Source organism: Pteropus medius, unplaced genomic scaffold, assembly GCF_902729225.1.
Source record: "Pteropus medius unplaced genomic scaffold, Ma_sr-lr_union100, whole genome shotgun sequence".
In the NCBI taxonomy this organism is placed as follows: domain Eukaryota; kingdom Metazoa; phylum Chordata; class Mammalia; order Chiroptera; family Pteropodidae; genus Pteropus; species Pteropus medius.
The window spans coordinates 57201206-57219075 of NW_024344378.1; the positions used below are offsets into that span (position 1 = coordinate 57201206).

Below are 17870 nucleotides of genomic sequence, written 5' to 3' on the forward strand. Positions count from 1 at the left end.
TATGTGGTGACAGAAATCTAACTTTGGGAGGTGAACACACAGTGTAAACATACATATGCCTTATTATTAAAGTGTACAATTGAAACTTATTGGATTGCATTAACCAATGTCACCATAAAAATAAATACATTAAAAAAAATTATATTTTCACCACTGAGAGTAAAAAAATATTTAACTAGCATTTTTCAATTTTATTAAATCAATTTAAGAGGATAATTCTTAAGGTTTAATCTTAACTTTAAACTTAAAGAGTTCTTGAGAATGTTTTTAACATTTATTAATTTGAGTTCTTGAGAATGTTTTTAACATTTATTAATTTTGAACCAACTGCAAAGCTTTCTTCAATTTTAACTTTCTAATATTTCTCTCATTACAACCACCTACTATCGGTGTAGTTCAAAATGTCCAAAATCTATCCTTATGTTTCCAATGTATCTGGATTTTCAAAACTGAAACATCAAGATGTCTGGGAATCCAGAACACACACACACTTTAAAACTCTCAAGTACTAATGTAATAGGAGGATTAGCAGAATTAAATAAAAACAAATATGAAAAGACTCCTCAATCTACAACCTGGCTCTTTACAAGTGGAACTTGATTATTAACATTTAAAATGCTGTACCCTTGGATAAGGTAATCTGTGGTTCTAAATAGTACTACTATTAAAATTAAACATAGATTAAAAGTGAGTATCTAGGAGGAAACTAGCTGTTGTTAAATTCTTACCTGCATTATTAGTACTAGACTGACCGTCCTGGGAATTATTGCTTTCAGGAGGAGGCTGCAAGGAGGGTGACGGAGCTGTTTTAGTTCTTTTTTTGCTCGTCTTTCTTTCCACTTGACAGTCATCATCTTCATCATCTTCACTTTCACTGAGATCATCAAAGCCAAAATACTTAATTTTGTAATTAGAACTCCCAGAACCTCCTTCATCACCTCCTGTCTCATCATGATCTTCAAAACCAAAAAATTCAAGTTTAACATCCTTTTTGGATTTAGTATTACTAGGTCGAAATCTAGTAGTGGTCTTCGAAGTTGCAATATCTGCCTTTTTTCTTAGACGGCCAGCTTCTCCCAAATCGGCAGGGGTTGATGCAGTGAATTCATCCATGCTGCGTTCCATAGTATCCTGGATGGTAACATTACACACTGACAAGCAAGATGGATGTAAAACAGTGTAATCTCTAGTCCGTCCAACTGTCCCTCTAAAACTGGTCCCACAACTTACACTGCCTTTCTTTGCCTGATTCAGGCTATCTTTGTTTGATTCACTGTTTGCTTTGGCTAAGGCCTGACTGGTGCCATCCAATAGCTTATCAAAACTTGATGTTCCTTGTGAAGATTTTGCTTTATTGGCCCTACGGTACGTCCTACAGTTGCTTGGCCTAAGAACGGTTTGCACAATATCTTCCTCAATGGCTTCATTTAGATTTTCCAACCGATTTTTTAAATCCTCATCCTTTATCTCCAGAAGAGGATCATTATCCAAATTCAAGATACAATCTTCTGATCTGACATCTTCGAAATCATTATCCCATTCATACAAACCAGTTCTTACAGATCCCTTAATTAGAGATATTTCTGATGGAGATTCTGACCTTTTTCCAAGTTGGGAGTTCCAAGTATCATTTGTTTCCTTGATTTCATCAGCTTTGTATCCAGAAGCCACTATAGTTTCTGCATTGGGTTTCTTACTACTGTCTTCAGCATTTTTGTAAATATGGTGACTATTCTTTTCATATTCTTCACTAAAATTTTCCACTTTACCTGTAAAAATTAAAAATAGTCAAAGGATAAAAGCATGAATAACATCAATGTAAAAGTTAACAAATAACAAGTAACTTGACTAGTTAATAGTATAGAACCAATTAATTTTGAAATAATTGCAATAAATTTTAATTGTGAAGAAATTAACGTTTACATATTTGACATTTCCCCATCCACCTTTTCAGTTCATAGCTCTGTCTTACAGTGACCTCTCCCTAAGCATCCAGGTTCCTTAAAATTGTTACCCTAAATTCAACAGATTTTAGTAGTATTAACTGGATCAATTCAGACTGACAAATAAATGAGTCAGCCAAACCCTCTTGGAGGTATTATGGGTTTTTCAAATAAAAATGCTTAAATTAAAATAGAGTAGAATGTAAAAAGTACAACACAAATGAAAATATTCTAGAGTGTCTATATTTCCCTGTGGTAGGGCTGCCCAAGAGGCATTCCAGCCCTATCTAGAAATCTGTCCCAGCATCAGGTTTCCTTGGCTATTTCTGCTTTCTATTCTTTCTTCTAATTCTAAAGTCCATATGACTTCAAGAATTTTTTTAATACAGTGGCTCTGGTGTCTAAGCTAAGTGGCTACAGTGGCTATTTATGCATATTAGCTAGGAGTAAACCTTAAACTGCCTATTAACCTTGTACTTGAGGAAATCATTTTCATTGTCTTTAATTTTTATCATCAGAGACATTTATGTTTACCTTCCTAAATGAGATGAAAATATAACTAATTTGCCCAGAATTCACTGGTAGAAAAATACTGGCAAAATGTGTGCCAAAGATAAAATTACTTTTAAAAAGTGCACTTATGGGTTTAAATATAACTTGCTAAGATTTATGTTTACTTACTTTTAGAAGACATCTAATTTATAGGTATTTGTTTTAGTCTTAGATATTTCCCAGCTGAAAACAAGGAACTATAGTTTTAATAATCTCAGTAGTACCAATCACTAACCATAAAATACTGAAAAATTAAAAATTAAAAGCTGAGTCTGACATCTGATACTTTAAAAGGGGTAGAAGCAAAATCAAATCTGAAGAAATAACAAGTGGAAGGAGTACTAGTAGCTGAGTCTGGAGATTACTACTGCCCTGGTTAAACTAGTTCTTTAGAGCACAGGCAAAACCCCTAACTGGGAGTTTTCCTGAAGACTTCAATTTCCTCGTCTGTTCAAAATGGAAGCCACTGACCCAGACTTTACAGTGTTACTGAAGGAATTACTTATTAATAAATGCCTATGGGAATGCTTAGTATGCTTAGCTACACAAAGGTCTATGAGATGTCACTGACCACCATACAATATCATTTTTAAAATTGTATAGCATTTCATTGTCTTAATGTCACAAAATTTATTTAGGCTGTTTCTAATTATGTATTAACCATTCTTCTGACTTAAAAATAACAAAATTTACGCTAACAATAAAGTTTATTATCCATATTTTTAAAAATTACTACTTCCAAGTTTTACTTATAACTCTCGTTTCTTCTAAAATCAAAAAGAATCCGCATTGTTTTATAGGATAAATTGCCTTTCAGATGAGTGTTATGAGCTTATCTTGTAAATGTGTTTATGTGCGAAGAGTAATAAAGAGCCCTACACAGAAAGAAGTATTCTCACTAAAAATTATCTGTTATATAATTTATATTAGTAAGTATAATCTATTCATGTATTCAATTATATAGCATAAACAATCCTACAAATGAATTATTAAAGTATTTTTAAACTTCTGAAATACATTACATCGATAAAAGCCAATTTAATTAACAAAGAGTTATGCATGAGAAAAGTTGTTCAAGTTCGCCACAATAGTATTCGTTTAGCTCTCCAACAAATGTTTGTAATTATACCTTCATAAGAGAAAGTAAGGCTATCTTATCCTAAAATGTAGAATAGCATTTACTTTCAACTGCCTTCTTCCCTCAAATATCCCAGCTTCTGTCAGATAAACCCACTTAACAGCTCAAAATATCAAGTCTATAAAAAGAAGAAAAAAAGGAAAATAAAGATGAGTTCTTAAGAGAATCTAAGCATTACTTTTTAATCTAAACTATATATAAACAGATATATAATACATATATTTATCATTTACAAACAGAAATGTATTTCTAGCAATGATAAGTTTAGGAATTGGATGACTGCCAGCTCTGTCATCTACTGGATAAAACGAAGTCTTAAGTTCAGTTTCTTCACCTGAAAAAATGAATAAAATCATGTCTCAAGGACAGGTTGGTAAGATAAAAGGTAACATACTTAAGGATATTTTCCAGGTTATAGACACACATGCAAATTATCATAGCTATTAGGACTTTGCCATAATACAGAATATATTTTTAATAATCTATTAAGACTTTTCTTAGTGGAATATAACCTATAAATTCATCAATACTATTCCTTTATGTCCTGTGTCTATCAGCTTCATGCAAGCAATCCAAAACTACCTTATAAGACCTACTGTTTTTCCTCTAGCTAGAGGGTGAAGACTGGAAGTGTAGAAAGTTCTCAGTACAAGACTTAGCCCAGCACCATCTGCAATCAGATACTTAATAAATGCCTTTTAACATCACTAGATTTTAGCATCACTAGACATTACTCAATCTTTAGTATATTAGGTTAACATATAAGGGAGGGATTTTACCTTAATGAAGAAGACTACATGGAATTTGGGAGTTTTGAGTATGGGGCTGAATCACACAACTAAGCCAATAACTAGATATGTAATATTGACAAGTCGCATTACTTTTCTAAGCCTCAATCTGCTGATCCAAAAAACAGGAGCAACAAAACATAAAAGATTAAATGCCCACTCTTGCCTTACGGATTCTCAAGTTTGAAAGGAATCAGACAACTCCCCTCAAAATAAAAACACAAACATGCCAGTACTTGCAATAATAAGAGTATACATAGTTTCATAAAGGAAATTAAACAGGTGAGATGATTTAAGGTTTCCAAGAATGAAGCGAACTCTAAAGTATTTAAAAAGTGGGAAGGGAAATTTGATCAAAGATGTATGAATACGTTTCACAGGTTCCACAAATCTTGTGAAACTGTGTGAAAAAATGTGCACAACTTTTTCAGGGAGAGTATCTACAGTTTTACCAAGTTTTCAAACACTCAAACATATTTTTGTATTGGTTTAAAGCACAAAAACACAAATACATGTGGGAAATCAGTATATGTTGATTGTAGAATTTCAAATCTCTACAGAAAAGATGGATTATTCCATAAAGGGTACTGGAGTACGTAGGAAAAAGTTGTTTTTTTACCTCAAATATGAAAATATATTCTAGATGAATCAAAGACTTAAACATGGAAAAGTTGATACATATAAAATAAAAGGAAATTTTAAAAAATGCATTACCCTGAATGGGGAAGTTCTTTTCTCAGATACAGAACTCATAATCCATATTAATTTACATAAAATCTAAAATTTCAGCATGGCAAAATATGTTTAAGTCAAAAAAAAAGAAAATGTGAAAAATATAATTGCAACTCTTATTATTCTAAAAGGTTAATTTCCTTAATTTAAAAAGAGCTCTTGCAAATCCAGATGAATTAGAGACCTAAATATGAAAGAGAAAATTACCTCAGGCAGGGAAGGATTTCTTAAACAAGATACAAAAAGAATTAGCCATAAAGGAAAAGACGTTTGATATTATCAAAATTAAATCTGTCCATTAAAAAACACTACTTAAGAGAACTACCAGACAAACTGTGGCGGGGCGGGGGGGTGGGGCGGTGGAGGAGGGGGAGAAGATATGTAAAGAATGCCTACCACTCAATAAAAATGATCAAGGGACTTGACCAGTCACTTGATAAAAAAGGATATTCAATAAATATATAAAACAGAAATATATTAAAAGGTATGTACGTACATTAGTTATTAGAAAAGTACAAATTAAAACCATAATAAGATCACTACACAACCACCAACAGCCAAACAAAACACATGCTATGACCCAGCAACTCCATTTCAAAGTATTTAAGAGAAATGCATGCGTATGTGAACCAAAAGAGATATTAAAATTGAACCATATGGGGTGTCCATCAATGGATGAATGGATACAGAGGTGGTACATATATACAATGGAATATTACTGAGCCATAAAAAAAAAAAAGAATGAAATCTTGCCACCTGTAACAACAGGGATGGACCTAGAGGGTATTGTGCTGACGAGAGTAAATTAGACAGAGAAAGACAAATGCCATATGATTTCACTTACATATGGAATCTAAAGAACAAAATAAATAAAATAGAAACAAACTTACAGATAGGGAGAATATTTTGTTGGATTAAGAAGAAAAAATTGGAAGTTACAAAACGGTCACAGGGTTGTAAAGTGTAGCATAACAACGGATATACTTCCTTAACCTGTCTTATAAGAAAGTGAAGAGATTTCCTTTCACTTTACAACAAACCCATCATTACACAAATGAGGGGAAAAAAGGCCCAAGGAGGCTAATAGCAAAGGTTTAAAAATTAAACCACTGGCCAAAAGATCTCTTAAAAAGACCCATACTGAGTTCTATTATGTTATACTGTCTATAGTGGTGGTTCATAAGAATTGAAATACTAAGGCAGATATATCATCTTAATCCATCTTAATAAAAGAGGTCAAGATGAGAGGTTAAAAATCTAATGTGATGAGCAAATGGCAAATATGTATTACATGCTAAAGACTAAATTTAAACAAAACCTTCAACTTCTGCTAAGGAGTCTGTATTGATAAAGAAGCGGGGCTATGGAGACCGTAACTCATGAAATAACTTGGGAGATAAAAGGGTGCTGCCATTATATGCAAGCTGCTTGTAAGTATGAGTAGCTGTCATGAGAAGTGGGAAAAACTTATTCAATGTATAGTAATCATTCAATTCATAGACACTATAAGGGTTAATGAGCAAGAAATTAAGGATCAATTAGAGCTGTCCAACAAAGAAGGGGTTGCCTAGGAAAGAGACTGTACTCCCTTGTCATAAAAGAAATATTTGATAAAATGGGACCTGATTAAAATAACTTCTACTCTGCAAAATACACTGTTAAGAGAATGCAAAGCCAAGCCATAGACTCAGAGAAAATATCTGCGACATATCTGATAAAAGCCCTGCAACCAGATTATATAAAGAACTCAAAGTTCAATGAGCAAAAAATTTGAACAGAAATATTTCATGAGCAAAGAAACTATACTAATATCAAATATACACTCATTAGTCATTAGGGAAATGCTAAAGGCTGATTTCTTTAATATATTAAGAATTCTTACACATCAATAAATCCAACATCCCAGTAGAAAAATCTAGAGACATAAAAAGGCAATTAATAGAAAAAAATAGAAATAACTTATAAAAAGAGATTCTACTTTATTCACAATTAAAAAATCAAAATACGCAATGTTATATGTCAATTATATCTCAAAAAAGCTGGGAAAAAAATCAAAGTAAAACGAAGTTGAACTATATTTATACTTGCTAAGCCTTCAAGTATGTGCCTGGTACTGTTCTAAATACTTTCTAACTATTAATTCATTTGCTATCATAGCAACCATCTGAGGAAGGTACTATTATACAAGTTCACAAGCTTTTAACCACAATTCCAATATCCATAAAGTCTTGAAAACTAAGTTTTCTCATAATGCATTCTGAAGCAACACATGACTTAAGTGAAGCTATTTATAGCATTTATCCTACTTAAGATGGCATTTTATTTTTACGAAGAAACACTGTCTGATTAGCATGCTGCCTCAGACCCTGTAGGGTGTTAATGTAAAATACATACACTTTCTATATTCCAAAATAATCCTAAATTCCAAGACAGATCTGGCCCTGAAGGTTTCAGATAAAGAAATGTGAACCTGTATCCCATTCTGCAGATGAGGGACAGTAAACATACATTAGTGGTTGACAGTCACAAAGTTATTAAGTGGTATTTGTCTGATAAATAAAGCAGCTTAAAAAGAAAGTAAAAACATCAGAACGACCCAAACGTCTGACATCAACAAGGAACCAGTTAAGAAATTTATAGCACAGATAGAAATTGACACACCATGCAGTATTTTAAATAAAAAAGGAAGGAGACCAGAAAGAAAACTTTAATATACTGACATAGAATTATCCCCCAGATACATTAAGTGAAAGAGCAAGGTACAAAACAGCATGCTATCATTTTGTGGATTTAAACACACACACACAAAATACATACATACACATAGGTAACTGCTTGTATGTGCATAGCATATGTCAGAAAGGCTGAAACAAATAACAAAAAATGGTCTGGAGTGAAGAACTGGAGTGACTGGGGATAAGGGCTGGGAAGCTTCTAAATAAAAATTTTAATTTAAATTTAAAAATACAGATATACATATTCTAAAATGAAAAAAATTAAACTCCAAATTAAACCATTTTCTACCTTTCAGTTGGCAAAGCCCAAAGTTTACTAGGAGGATGATGAAAAAAAAAAAAAGTCAGACTGGCAGTGGTAAATCTGGCAATATCAAGTGAAAATTTAAATGTATATGCCCTTTCAATTCCACTTCTGGAAACATCTCCTAACATGATGCTCAAAAACATAAGTAGAAAAAAGGTCAATATAGCATTTATTTATAATAGCAAAGTACTACAAACAGCCAAAATATCCCTGAGACTAGTTTAAAGTAAGGTGCATCTATACAATAGAAAATCAGGAAGCTGCTAAAATAAACAAGGTAGATATAAAAATATAGAAAAGTGTACATCTTAAAGATCTCTCCTTAAGTGTTTTCAAAGGCATATTATATATACATCGTATGCGTACTTTTAAAGATACAAAGATTTGATGCTATGCATATTTAAGATTGTGAAAAGCTATATAAGAAATTATTTTGGATGTGGTTCCACAGTGTAGCAGTTAGCACGTCTGCTTTACACGCAGAAGGTCTGGGTTTCACACCCCAGTGGAGCCACGGTCCATGGTCTACAGCCATGTCACCCTGAACAAGCCTGATGTCTGATCTCAGAAGCTAAGCAGAGTTGGGCCTGGTTAGTACTTGGATGGGAGATCACCTAGAAAGATCAGGTGCTGTAGGCCTAAATAATAATAAATAATTTTTAAAATTTTATTATTTGCTTCTGTGGAAGAGAACTTTATTTTTTTCACTGTCTACAGGGTATGTAGCTATTTATCAGCAGCACCTAAAGAGACACAGGAAAAACTGAGGTATATCTTTCTCAGTGGATCAATTTTATTCATATTTGAAAGGTAAAAACTATTTCTAAAAATGTTAAGTATTTCAACTGGTAATTTAAAACATTTTTATATTTTATAAATCATGCCTATCAAACACAAATTTCACACGTAATTTTAAAACGTGAAACAACTTCAAAAGTGCTACTCAGCTGGGCCCACTACACAGAGCGGTCCAAGTCAACTCAACCTCCCCTCCCCCTACATGACCACAGCCTTATTGCCAAATGCCATACCCCACCAGCTAGCCAAGGAACTTGTCTGCTCCTGTGGCTTCCTGCTCAAGCTGCCCATATCTACTCACCAGGAGAACAGAAAACACACCACATACCCCAGCAACTCCTTAACCTATGGGCCTCCCTTCTAGGTTGGCAATTAACTCTTTAAATTAGAAACACAGACCCCTCAGACTCCTAGAGTTACGCTAACACCTTCCAAAACATATACACAGGCACAATTAAGTTTTAGGAGATTCACTTCTAAATCCTCAACTCTCCCACGTACACTGGTCCAAACACAACTCACCAGAGATTATTCACTCTCCCACTTATGAATAATGGCATATCACTCATCTGTCTCTAATATTACTATGGTACATTGCTCTGTGGTGCATGACCTATAGAAATATAATGTGGTTGATTATTGGCTTCTGTGCTTAATAACTGAGTAACTCTAAGAATTCTGTAACAAATCCTTTGCACATCAGGTGTTTTCCAACTGTTGTTTTCCAATTAGAAACTGCTATAAAACAAAAACTCTTTCCATCAACTTTGTCAATATGGTTTCTCTATATTTACATGTACCAAAAAATAAGAATAGATTGATGCCAAATCCTTTTCTTATTTTAGCAAATGACAGTCATCCACATACATATGAATTAATTTTAAAAAGCCCCACCCATGTCATAGATACATTTCCAATAAACTTGCCTTTAAAATGTATAGCATTCATATTTGATCAATTATGTAATACTAGAATTTTTAAATATTTAGAGCATTATAATCACAGAAAATTCTTATAAGTTTAAATTTAAATTTATATATTTTTATACAAAGAATTATGAAAAGGATAACCATTAAAGGACCAAACACAAATATATTCATTAGGAAAAAATTCTGAAGGGGAAGTGGGACAGAAATACAATTTCAAAAAGTAAAAGGAGCACTACAACTCTTTGGGCTGTTAAAGAACACATTTTTTTTAATGTATGAAAATGAACAGCAAATAATTATGGCATCTGCAATCAAGAAGGAGAGTATGATAAAAGACAGTTACTGATAACAGCAGTTGCTCAATAATAGCAGTTTTTTGGAGGGTGAAAGAGCTCTGGAGTGGCTGGCAAAATTCCATTTCTTGAGGTGGGTGGTGGATATACAGCTGTTGCTCTTATAATTCATTAAGCTCAACTTATATATTTCTATGTATTGTGTGATTTTCTGTATCTGTTTTATTTTACTATAAAAAGGTTAAAAGAAATCACTGTAACTAAACTGCATGTTTTATTTTTAAATGCCCATTTTAATAGAAAATTATATTATTTATTATTTTACAGGAAACTGTATCCTTTGCAAACATTTAAATGAGATCAATATTTTTATAACCAGCAATCCCAAACCTCGGTACTTACCCAAGAGAAATAAGGACATGTCTACACAAAAACTTAAACATAAATGTTTATAGTAGCTTCATTCATAATTACCAAAAACTGAAAACAATCCAAATGTCCTTCAACCAGTAAATGGATTATGAAACATATACCCAATGAAATACTCAGCAATATAAAGGAATGAACTACTGATGGATACAATATGGAATACTCTTAAAAGCATTATGCTAAATGAAAAAAGCCAGATTCATAAGGCTATATACTGTATGACCCCATGTATATGACATTTTAGAAAAGACAGAACTACAAGGATATAAAACAGATAGGTGGATGTCAGGGATTGGAGACTGGAAAAGGGACTGACCACAGGGTTGTATGAAGGAACTTTTGAGGTGATAAAAATACTCTATATCTTGTCTATGGCCATGCTACCCTGTAAAAGCCTGATCCTGTCTGATCTCGGAAGCTAAGCAGGGTCAGGCCTGGTTATTATTTGGATGAGAGACCACCTAGGAAAACCAGGTGCTGTAGGTGTAAAAAATTAAAAAAGGGATTGTAAGCTGACAAAGTCCTTGCAATCAAGGGTTGCCTCACCTAAAAAAATAATAATAATTAATTTAAAAAATACTCTATAACTTGATAGTGATTACATAATTATATACATTTCCATGGAATTTCACAGTTTGGTGTTTTTGGTTTGTTTGGGTCTTTTTTTAGATATTACCCCAGATATATATCTTTCACTTGTCCTTCCAGATCCACTCTCCACCCTGATCTCAGCCCTAGAAGGCTGACTTGTATCAAAAAGTTTCCTTACCCTCAGGCTTCTATTGGGTTCCACCCACGAGGAGCCCCCAGCAGGACAAAGGAAAGTTAGGTTCAGGTATTTTGCTCCTCTAGCACTTTCCTTATGAGGCCCTTCAACAAAAGGACAGTGGTCTTAAGGTGGTTTCCTCTATATGGCTCAGATAATCCCTTGGTGTTTATCTGAAAATAAACACCCTGTCCCTATGCAAATGGGTGATAATAACTTCACTGCAGCTAACCAAAGCCAGGGCACCATGCCTTATGCTTTTCCTAACATTCCTCTCACATCTTTGTAAACAGCCCCTTTATAAATAAACTTTCCTGGTATTCGCCTAACTGGGGCATGCCATCTGTTTCCAATTGGGACCTTGAAGGTGCAAACTTTGAAAATTCATGGGGAAGGAGATGAAGTGGGGACAGTTTATAAAAACTAGTTTCTAGATGATTTGCGAACAAAGGTTTAAAAACTGCTCTAGGAAAATCTGGGTATAAAGCTATCATCCCTCTCATCTGTTTCGCTGTTTATATCTATCCAAAATGTAAACACACCTTGTCATCTACCTTCTCTTGTACTCTAATACTCAAAATTATCTGTACTTCTTTCCAATCTCATAATCCAACAACCCACACCCTTAAATTCAGAGTATCCGGCCCTCAGTGGATACTCACATATACCTGGGGGCTCATTCCCTCTCCCCACTTCCTTATCCTAGCTGAAACCTAACATTCCCTCTCCCCACTTCCTTATCCTAGCTGAAACCTAAGTGCCTCTTTTTTCCTGCAGCCCTCAGAGTTCTCAGAGTAGGATGGTTCTGGGGTCATTGGCATGCTGGCGCTTCAAAGCCTCTTTATAAAACTACTACTTCTCCATTCTCTTATAAAAGCCCATTATTTTGAGGCTTGTGCCACCTAGTGCCACCCTCTAATCTTCCCCATACCCATCATCGAACGACCTCTTATTCATTTATTTAAAGATTTTACATAAGGTTTATAAAGTACCCCTCCATGCCAGTTTTGCTATCATTCCACTAAATCCCAACCTCCTGACCTCCTAGTTCTTTAATCTTCTTTTCCCATCAGCATTCTTCTACATTCCATCTCAGCTCCCAGTTCTCACAATTTCATCAGGAACTTGTCATGTCCTAAAAAGCTTCACCTCTTAAATATTAAAACCAAATAACTCACTTTTAAATCACAATCTACCAACTATCTAACTTGCTTGTTCCAGTAATCCCATTCTTGACTCTTATTTAATAAGACCCTCAGTATACTGACTCCTCCTTTCCTTTCTCCTATCCACCAGCCTTGTCTGTTCCTGAACATTTTAAATTCCAGAGTCCTTCATTTCAATCACTCTCCAGGCAATATCCTAACTTTATCTGTTTATTCCACATCTTTTCAGGCAAAATGGCAATCCAGGATAATTCTAATAATCCTATCCAATATTCCATATTTGTGTAGGTTCTGGTTGATGGGACCTACCAACAGAGGGGGAGAAACGCATTCATTCATATAATGGGTAGTGACCATGAATTTTTAGTGATACAAACTTCAACTAGGGCCCCAATAATGTCCAGAAATCCTCTCACTAGACAGCTCTATCTTCTACTTTCTGCAACATTTGTTTGAACCCTTTGTCGCTCCCCTCTAGCCTCCATATTACCCTGCCCTACTTTCTCCCTCCCTTTCAGAGATAACTTTTTTTTTTTTTTTTTTTTTAGGGAAAAAAAATGCTTCCATCCATAAATCATCTTATCCTTCCATCCTCCCACTAAGCTCACATTTCAATCATCCTCCCTCCTGTCCAGGAAAGGTAACATCCCTTCTTCCAAGACTACTTTCCCCCTGTGCTTTGGATCCTATGCTTCGAGACTCTCTCATGAAATCAAACCTTTCAGAACCCCTCACAAAACTCTAACTGCCCTTTTTTTTCCCCGCCTCAAAACATCTTTAACAACTTGCTACCCCCATTTCCTCATTGGGTATACTCACTACTCAGAGAACACGCCAATCTAAGATGCAAACTCCAATGCCTGTTTTGCAAGCCTCACATTTACTAACTTTGCAGCAGCATTACAATTCAGTTGACCCTTCATGAAACAACTTTCTGCTGACCTCTATATAATATCACTTGCCTGACTGTCCTTCAGGTGCTCTAGTTGCATCTATTCAATATCCTTCTAATTTTTCTTCCTCTTCTCTCCACCATTAAATCTTAAAAGTTCTTCACAGTACATTTTCCTCTTACACTCTCCTTAATGACTTCATCTAACCCTGTATTTTTGAATGCTCTGAAAAGCATCGAGTACTCTACAAATGTGTTGTCACCTACACTATTGTTATTACTCAAGCTTTGAGAATGATTCTTTTACTAAATCATTTATAAGAAATTAAAGTTCTACTTTAAAACAAAATTAACTTAAAATTAGTGTCTCAAAATTCACTTGTTGAATTTCCATTTGTATACAAAAAATTATAAAGTAAAAGGCACTTATTAACTGTAAAAATAAAGTCAGTTTTATGCAATAAGTATTATAAGTGGTTTGGCTATCATTCTTACTTTTTAAAACTTATTTAAATAAAGGCAAGAGGAAATCCTTCTTTTGTCCTTTGTCAAAAGTTATTTCCAACATCAAGATAAAACGTTGTATAGTGACAGTCTGTTATTGTAAATATAAAGCTTTAAAATGATAAAATTAAGTTTATTCACATCGGAATACAGCACCACTGTATGAGAAAAATACTGAATGTTTCTCAGATCTTCCACTTAACAGTTCAAGTTATTCAGCCTCTCTAAACTATGCTTTACCCTCTTTAAAATGGAGTAAAGCCTGCCTTACATAGTTGTGATTAAGGATCTATTGATATATAAGGGGTCAGCACAAAGTAGGAACTTAATAAATAATAGATCTCTTACCCACTTCTCTTAAAAGAAGTTAAATTTAGGTATGACTTAAGTATATTCTATACAACAAATATATTCAATATCCAAATGAAGGAAAGTAACTCTTGCTGATAATAACGGAATCCTTTAATAATCCTCATTAATCACCTGTATTTTATCCAATGTGCAGGTGACAATCTCATCTCAAAACGCAAGATCTTGGCCTACTTTAAGCTTTCAGGAATAGAACAATTCATTTCCCTTTCTAAAAATCATCCTCAGTTCTAAATCAAAGTTAACTTCCTGACAGTAACAACCCTCTAAGTTACACAAATAGTATAGCTTTAAGGAAATGAAAAAAATTTACTGGCTACAAAACCAGTCATGCAAATTAAAAGCCTATGCAGAAGTTATCTCAATATTTGGCAGGATGTGTAGACTGAATCCCAGCTGGCTGGCAAGGAAAGTGTGCCAAATAGAAAGATAAGTCTTTGCACACTTTATTCTAGAGTCCAGAATAAAAACCTGCAGCAGAAAGCACAAAGATGAAAATGGAAGTAGTCTCATATAAAAGGCAAGAAAAGCCTTCTTTTATCCTTAATGTACACAGCCTTAGATTTCACACTAAAGAATATTCTGAGATCTCTTAAAAAGGCAAATTTCAGGTCCTGTTGTCATTTTTAAGTGGTACACCTATTTGAGAATTCACTGCTTCAACAACTGCAACTAAAGTATGTGCAAATAAAACAGGAAATCCTAAATCTGCTTTAAAATAATCCAGGATAGAGGATGGGAGGTAGAAATAGTAAGTAAAACAAATGAAACAAGATTTGCTATATACTGACAACCATTTAAGCTGGTAAAGTTTTTTGGTTTTTGTTTTTTAAATCAAGAGTTAGGACATTTTACCAACTCAATTATTTCTTGCAGTTCCCATTCACAGTTTGTAATTTTGCTTCCGTTCCCTGATCCATCAAACATCTATTTGGAAAACGGCAACCATTAGATGCTTTACCATGACCTCATTCTGAATTTTCCCTTTAACTAAGCCACAATTTTTAAAAGTACTATCCAGTATAAAATATTTGAAACAAAGAATTTTAATAGTACCTAAAAATTAACCATAGACACTTCTATAGAGAAAGCGATCACTTTTAAACTTAATGCCAAGAGAAATGGTTTGAACTTGGATAAGCCTTTTTCACTGATGTGATGTATAGACAGCAGCAGTTTCCTCTTATTCAGTTTTCCAGTTTCAGTTGTCCTCAGTGAATCACAATCCAAAATTATTAAATGGAAAATTCCAAAACTACATAAATTTTTAATTGCACGCCGTTCTGAGTAGCATGATGAACACGCTTGTCATCTCACTCCAACCTGCCAGGACGTGAAATCATCCTTTTGTCCAGCGGATCCGCACTGTATATGCTACCCATCCATTCGTCACTTAACCTTCTCAGTGATCAGATGATCATCACTGCCTGTGTTCGAATAAACCTTATTTTAATTAATAATAACCCTGAAGCCATTCCCATAACTGTTATTACAGTATAATTTTTTATTTTATTGTTGTCAATTTCTTACTGTGCCTAATTTACAAATTCAACTTTGATAGGTATGTATAGGAAAAAACAGTATATATAGGGCTCAGTACTAATCCATGATTTCAGGCATCCACTGATGTCTTAGAATGTGTTCCCTGCAGATAAGGGGAGACTACTCTAATTACACAGTGAAAAACGGTTTAAATAAGTAGGAACATTCCACTGAAAGGATACTATGGCACTTAACTTACACACTCTGAACAAACTTGATCTTAGAATTTCTCAAAGGTTCTTGAATAAAATGCCTGAACATGACCTGCAAAGAATTTCAGAGATTTCTGAGACCTAAGTAGGTACACGGGCACTTTCATCTGAAGTTCAAAATTTTATCATTCTCAACAGAATTGCTAATTCATAAAAGGTTAGGAACCACTTTAGATTTATAGAGATCCTTTTAGTCTAAAACTTAGTTTTGGGTTTCCAAACTTCAACAACAATCAGAAGGCTTTCTGAATGAAAGTAAAGTCAATGACAATCCGACAGACATAATAAAAGTTCGGACATGGGGAAATGTCCAAATTTTACAGAGGAGAGACAAAGGGAAAAAGGTCATAACATATAGAAGTATTTCCAGAACTATAACCAACTTGTAAACATATGAATTTGTGTTTTATAAGAACAACTTAGGATAAGACTACCATGAGAATCAAAAGCACTCCCTCAAAGTTCTCTTCTTATCCTACAGGGAGCTGCTCTGGGTGGCCAAAGGAGAAAAGGAAAAATGAAATATTCATAGTGCTATATCATTCCCTTCCCACTAAGGGTGCCTTGTGAAGGAAGAGAGAGAGAGACAAGATGTTCCTGAACATCCATCTGACTGTATTTTAGTATATTTTCTCTTCACAAACCCATCATAATGGAGTTTGGATTTCGCCAGGCCACAGCATCAGCACCAGAACTATAACTCAGCTACATTAGACTGGGAAGCTAATATTCCTTCTACATAAACATACATCCTCTTGATATCCTCTGCCTGCAAATCACAACCTATTCTCCAAAACATAACATTTGGGAAAGCCTGTGTCTGCCTTCCTTGACCAGTTTAACCATTTCCCTAGCCTCATCTTCCTTCCTCCAGCCTATCTACTCTGCATTGTGAATCGAGTATCAGAATATAGTAAGATATGGCATTAAGAACACTAGACAAGTGAAAAAACACTCCGAGTCTAGTAAAGTAGAGGATACACAGTAGGTACTCAACATGTTGAAAATCAATAAATTAATCTCATCTAGTAGAGGACACACAGTAGGTACTCAACATGTTGAAAGTCAATAAGTTAATCTCATCTAGTAGAGTACACACAGTAGGTACTCAACATGTTGAAAATCAATAAATTAATCTCGTCCAATTCTGCCACTAGCTGACCTTGGATAGTCACTTGACCTCTTTGAGCCTCCTCTATAAAATGAAGAGATCTGACTTAAAAATTTGTTTTGGCTCAACAGTTCTAAAATTCCAATACATTTTTGGGAGCTGATCCAGGAAACAGTTTTTATGCTCTGCTTTTTAATAAAATGTTAACCTAACCTGAAGATATAAACAATGCTTCAGAAGAAATGTGGGTAAAGTGTAAGGACTGCCAAATTAGAATTAACTGAGAAAATCAAGTGAACGACAATAACAGCTGGCTCATCCTCTCATCCAAGGGTGAGAAAAGGGAGTGAAAATGTTCAGCATTTTTACTGTAACCATGCAAGGCAGAGTCTTTTATCATACTGTTGGAGGCACCTTTTATTTTGCCTCCAAGGAACAAAATTCTTCTTAAGAATTGAGTACTAAAAAGTTTGGTTTTTACTTCTTTCAAAATATGAGATCTACATAACCTTTCATATCACTGAACTTTACCAAAAAGTCAAAAACTAAAGTTTGTTTTCAACTACAGTGCTATCCAGGTCCTATTGCTGATAAGGCAAACACTGTCTACCTGTCACCCTCAATTTTTATCTCTTCAGTCTTTTAGTTAATTGCACTTTGTATC

The 17870-nt window shown here is 34.3% G+C and overlaps 1 protein-coding gene and 2 pseudogenes across 2 annotated transcripts in view; 2 read left to right on the forward strand and 1 right to left on the reverse strand.

Moving 5' to 3' along the window:
• The window catches only part of WAPL (WAPL cohesin release factor), a 67357-nt gene that overhangs the window by 45231 nt on the left and 4256 nt on the right, over positions 1 to 17870 (reverse strand). For both annotated transcript variants that reach the window (XM_039872289.1, XM_039872288.1), the window contains exon 3: positions 729 to 1769. In XM_039872289.1, the coding sequence (XP_039728223.1) occupies positions 729 to 1769 (1041 nt within the window). The remainder of the gene's footprint in view (positions 1 to 728; positions 1770 to 17870) is intronic.
• Positions 8719 to 8834, forward strand: LOC120610141 (uncharacterized; annotated as a pseudogene).
• Positions 11012 to 11130, forward strand: LOC120610064 (uncharacterized; annotated as a pseudogene).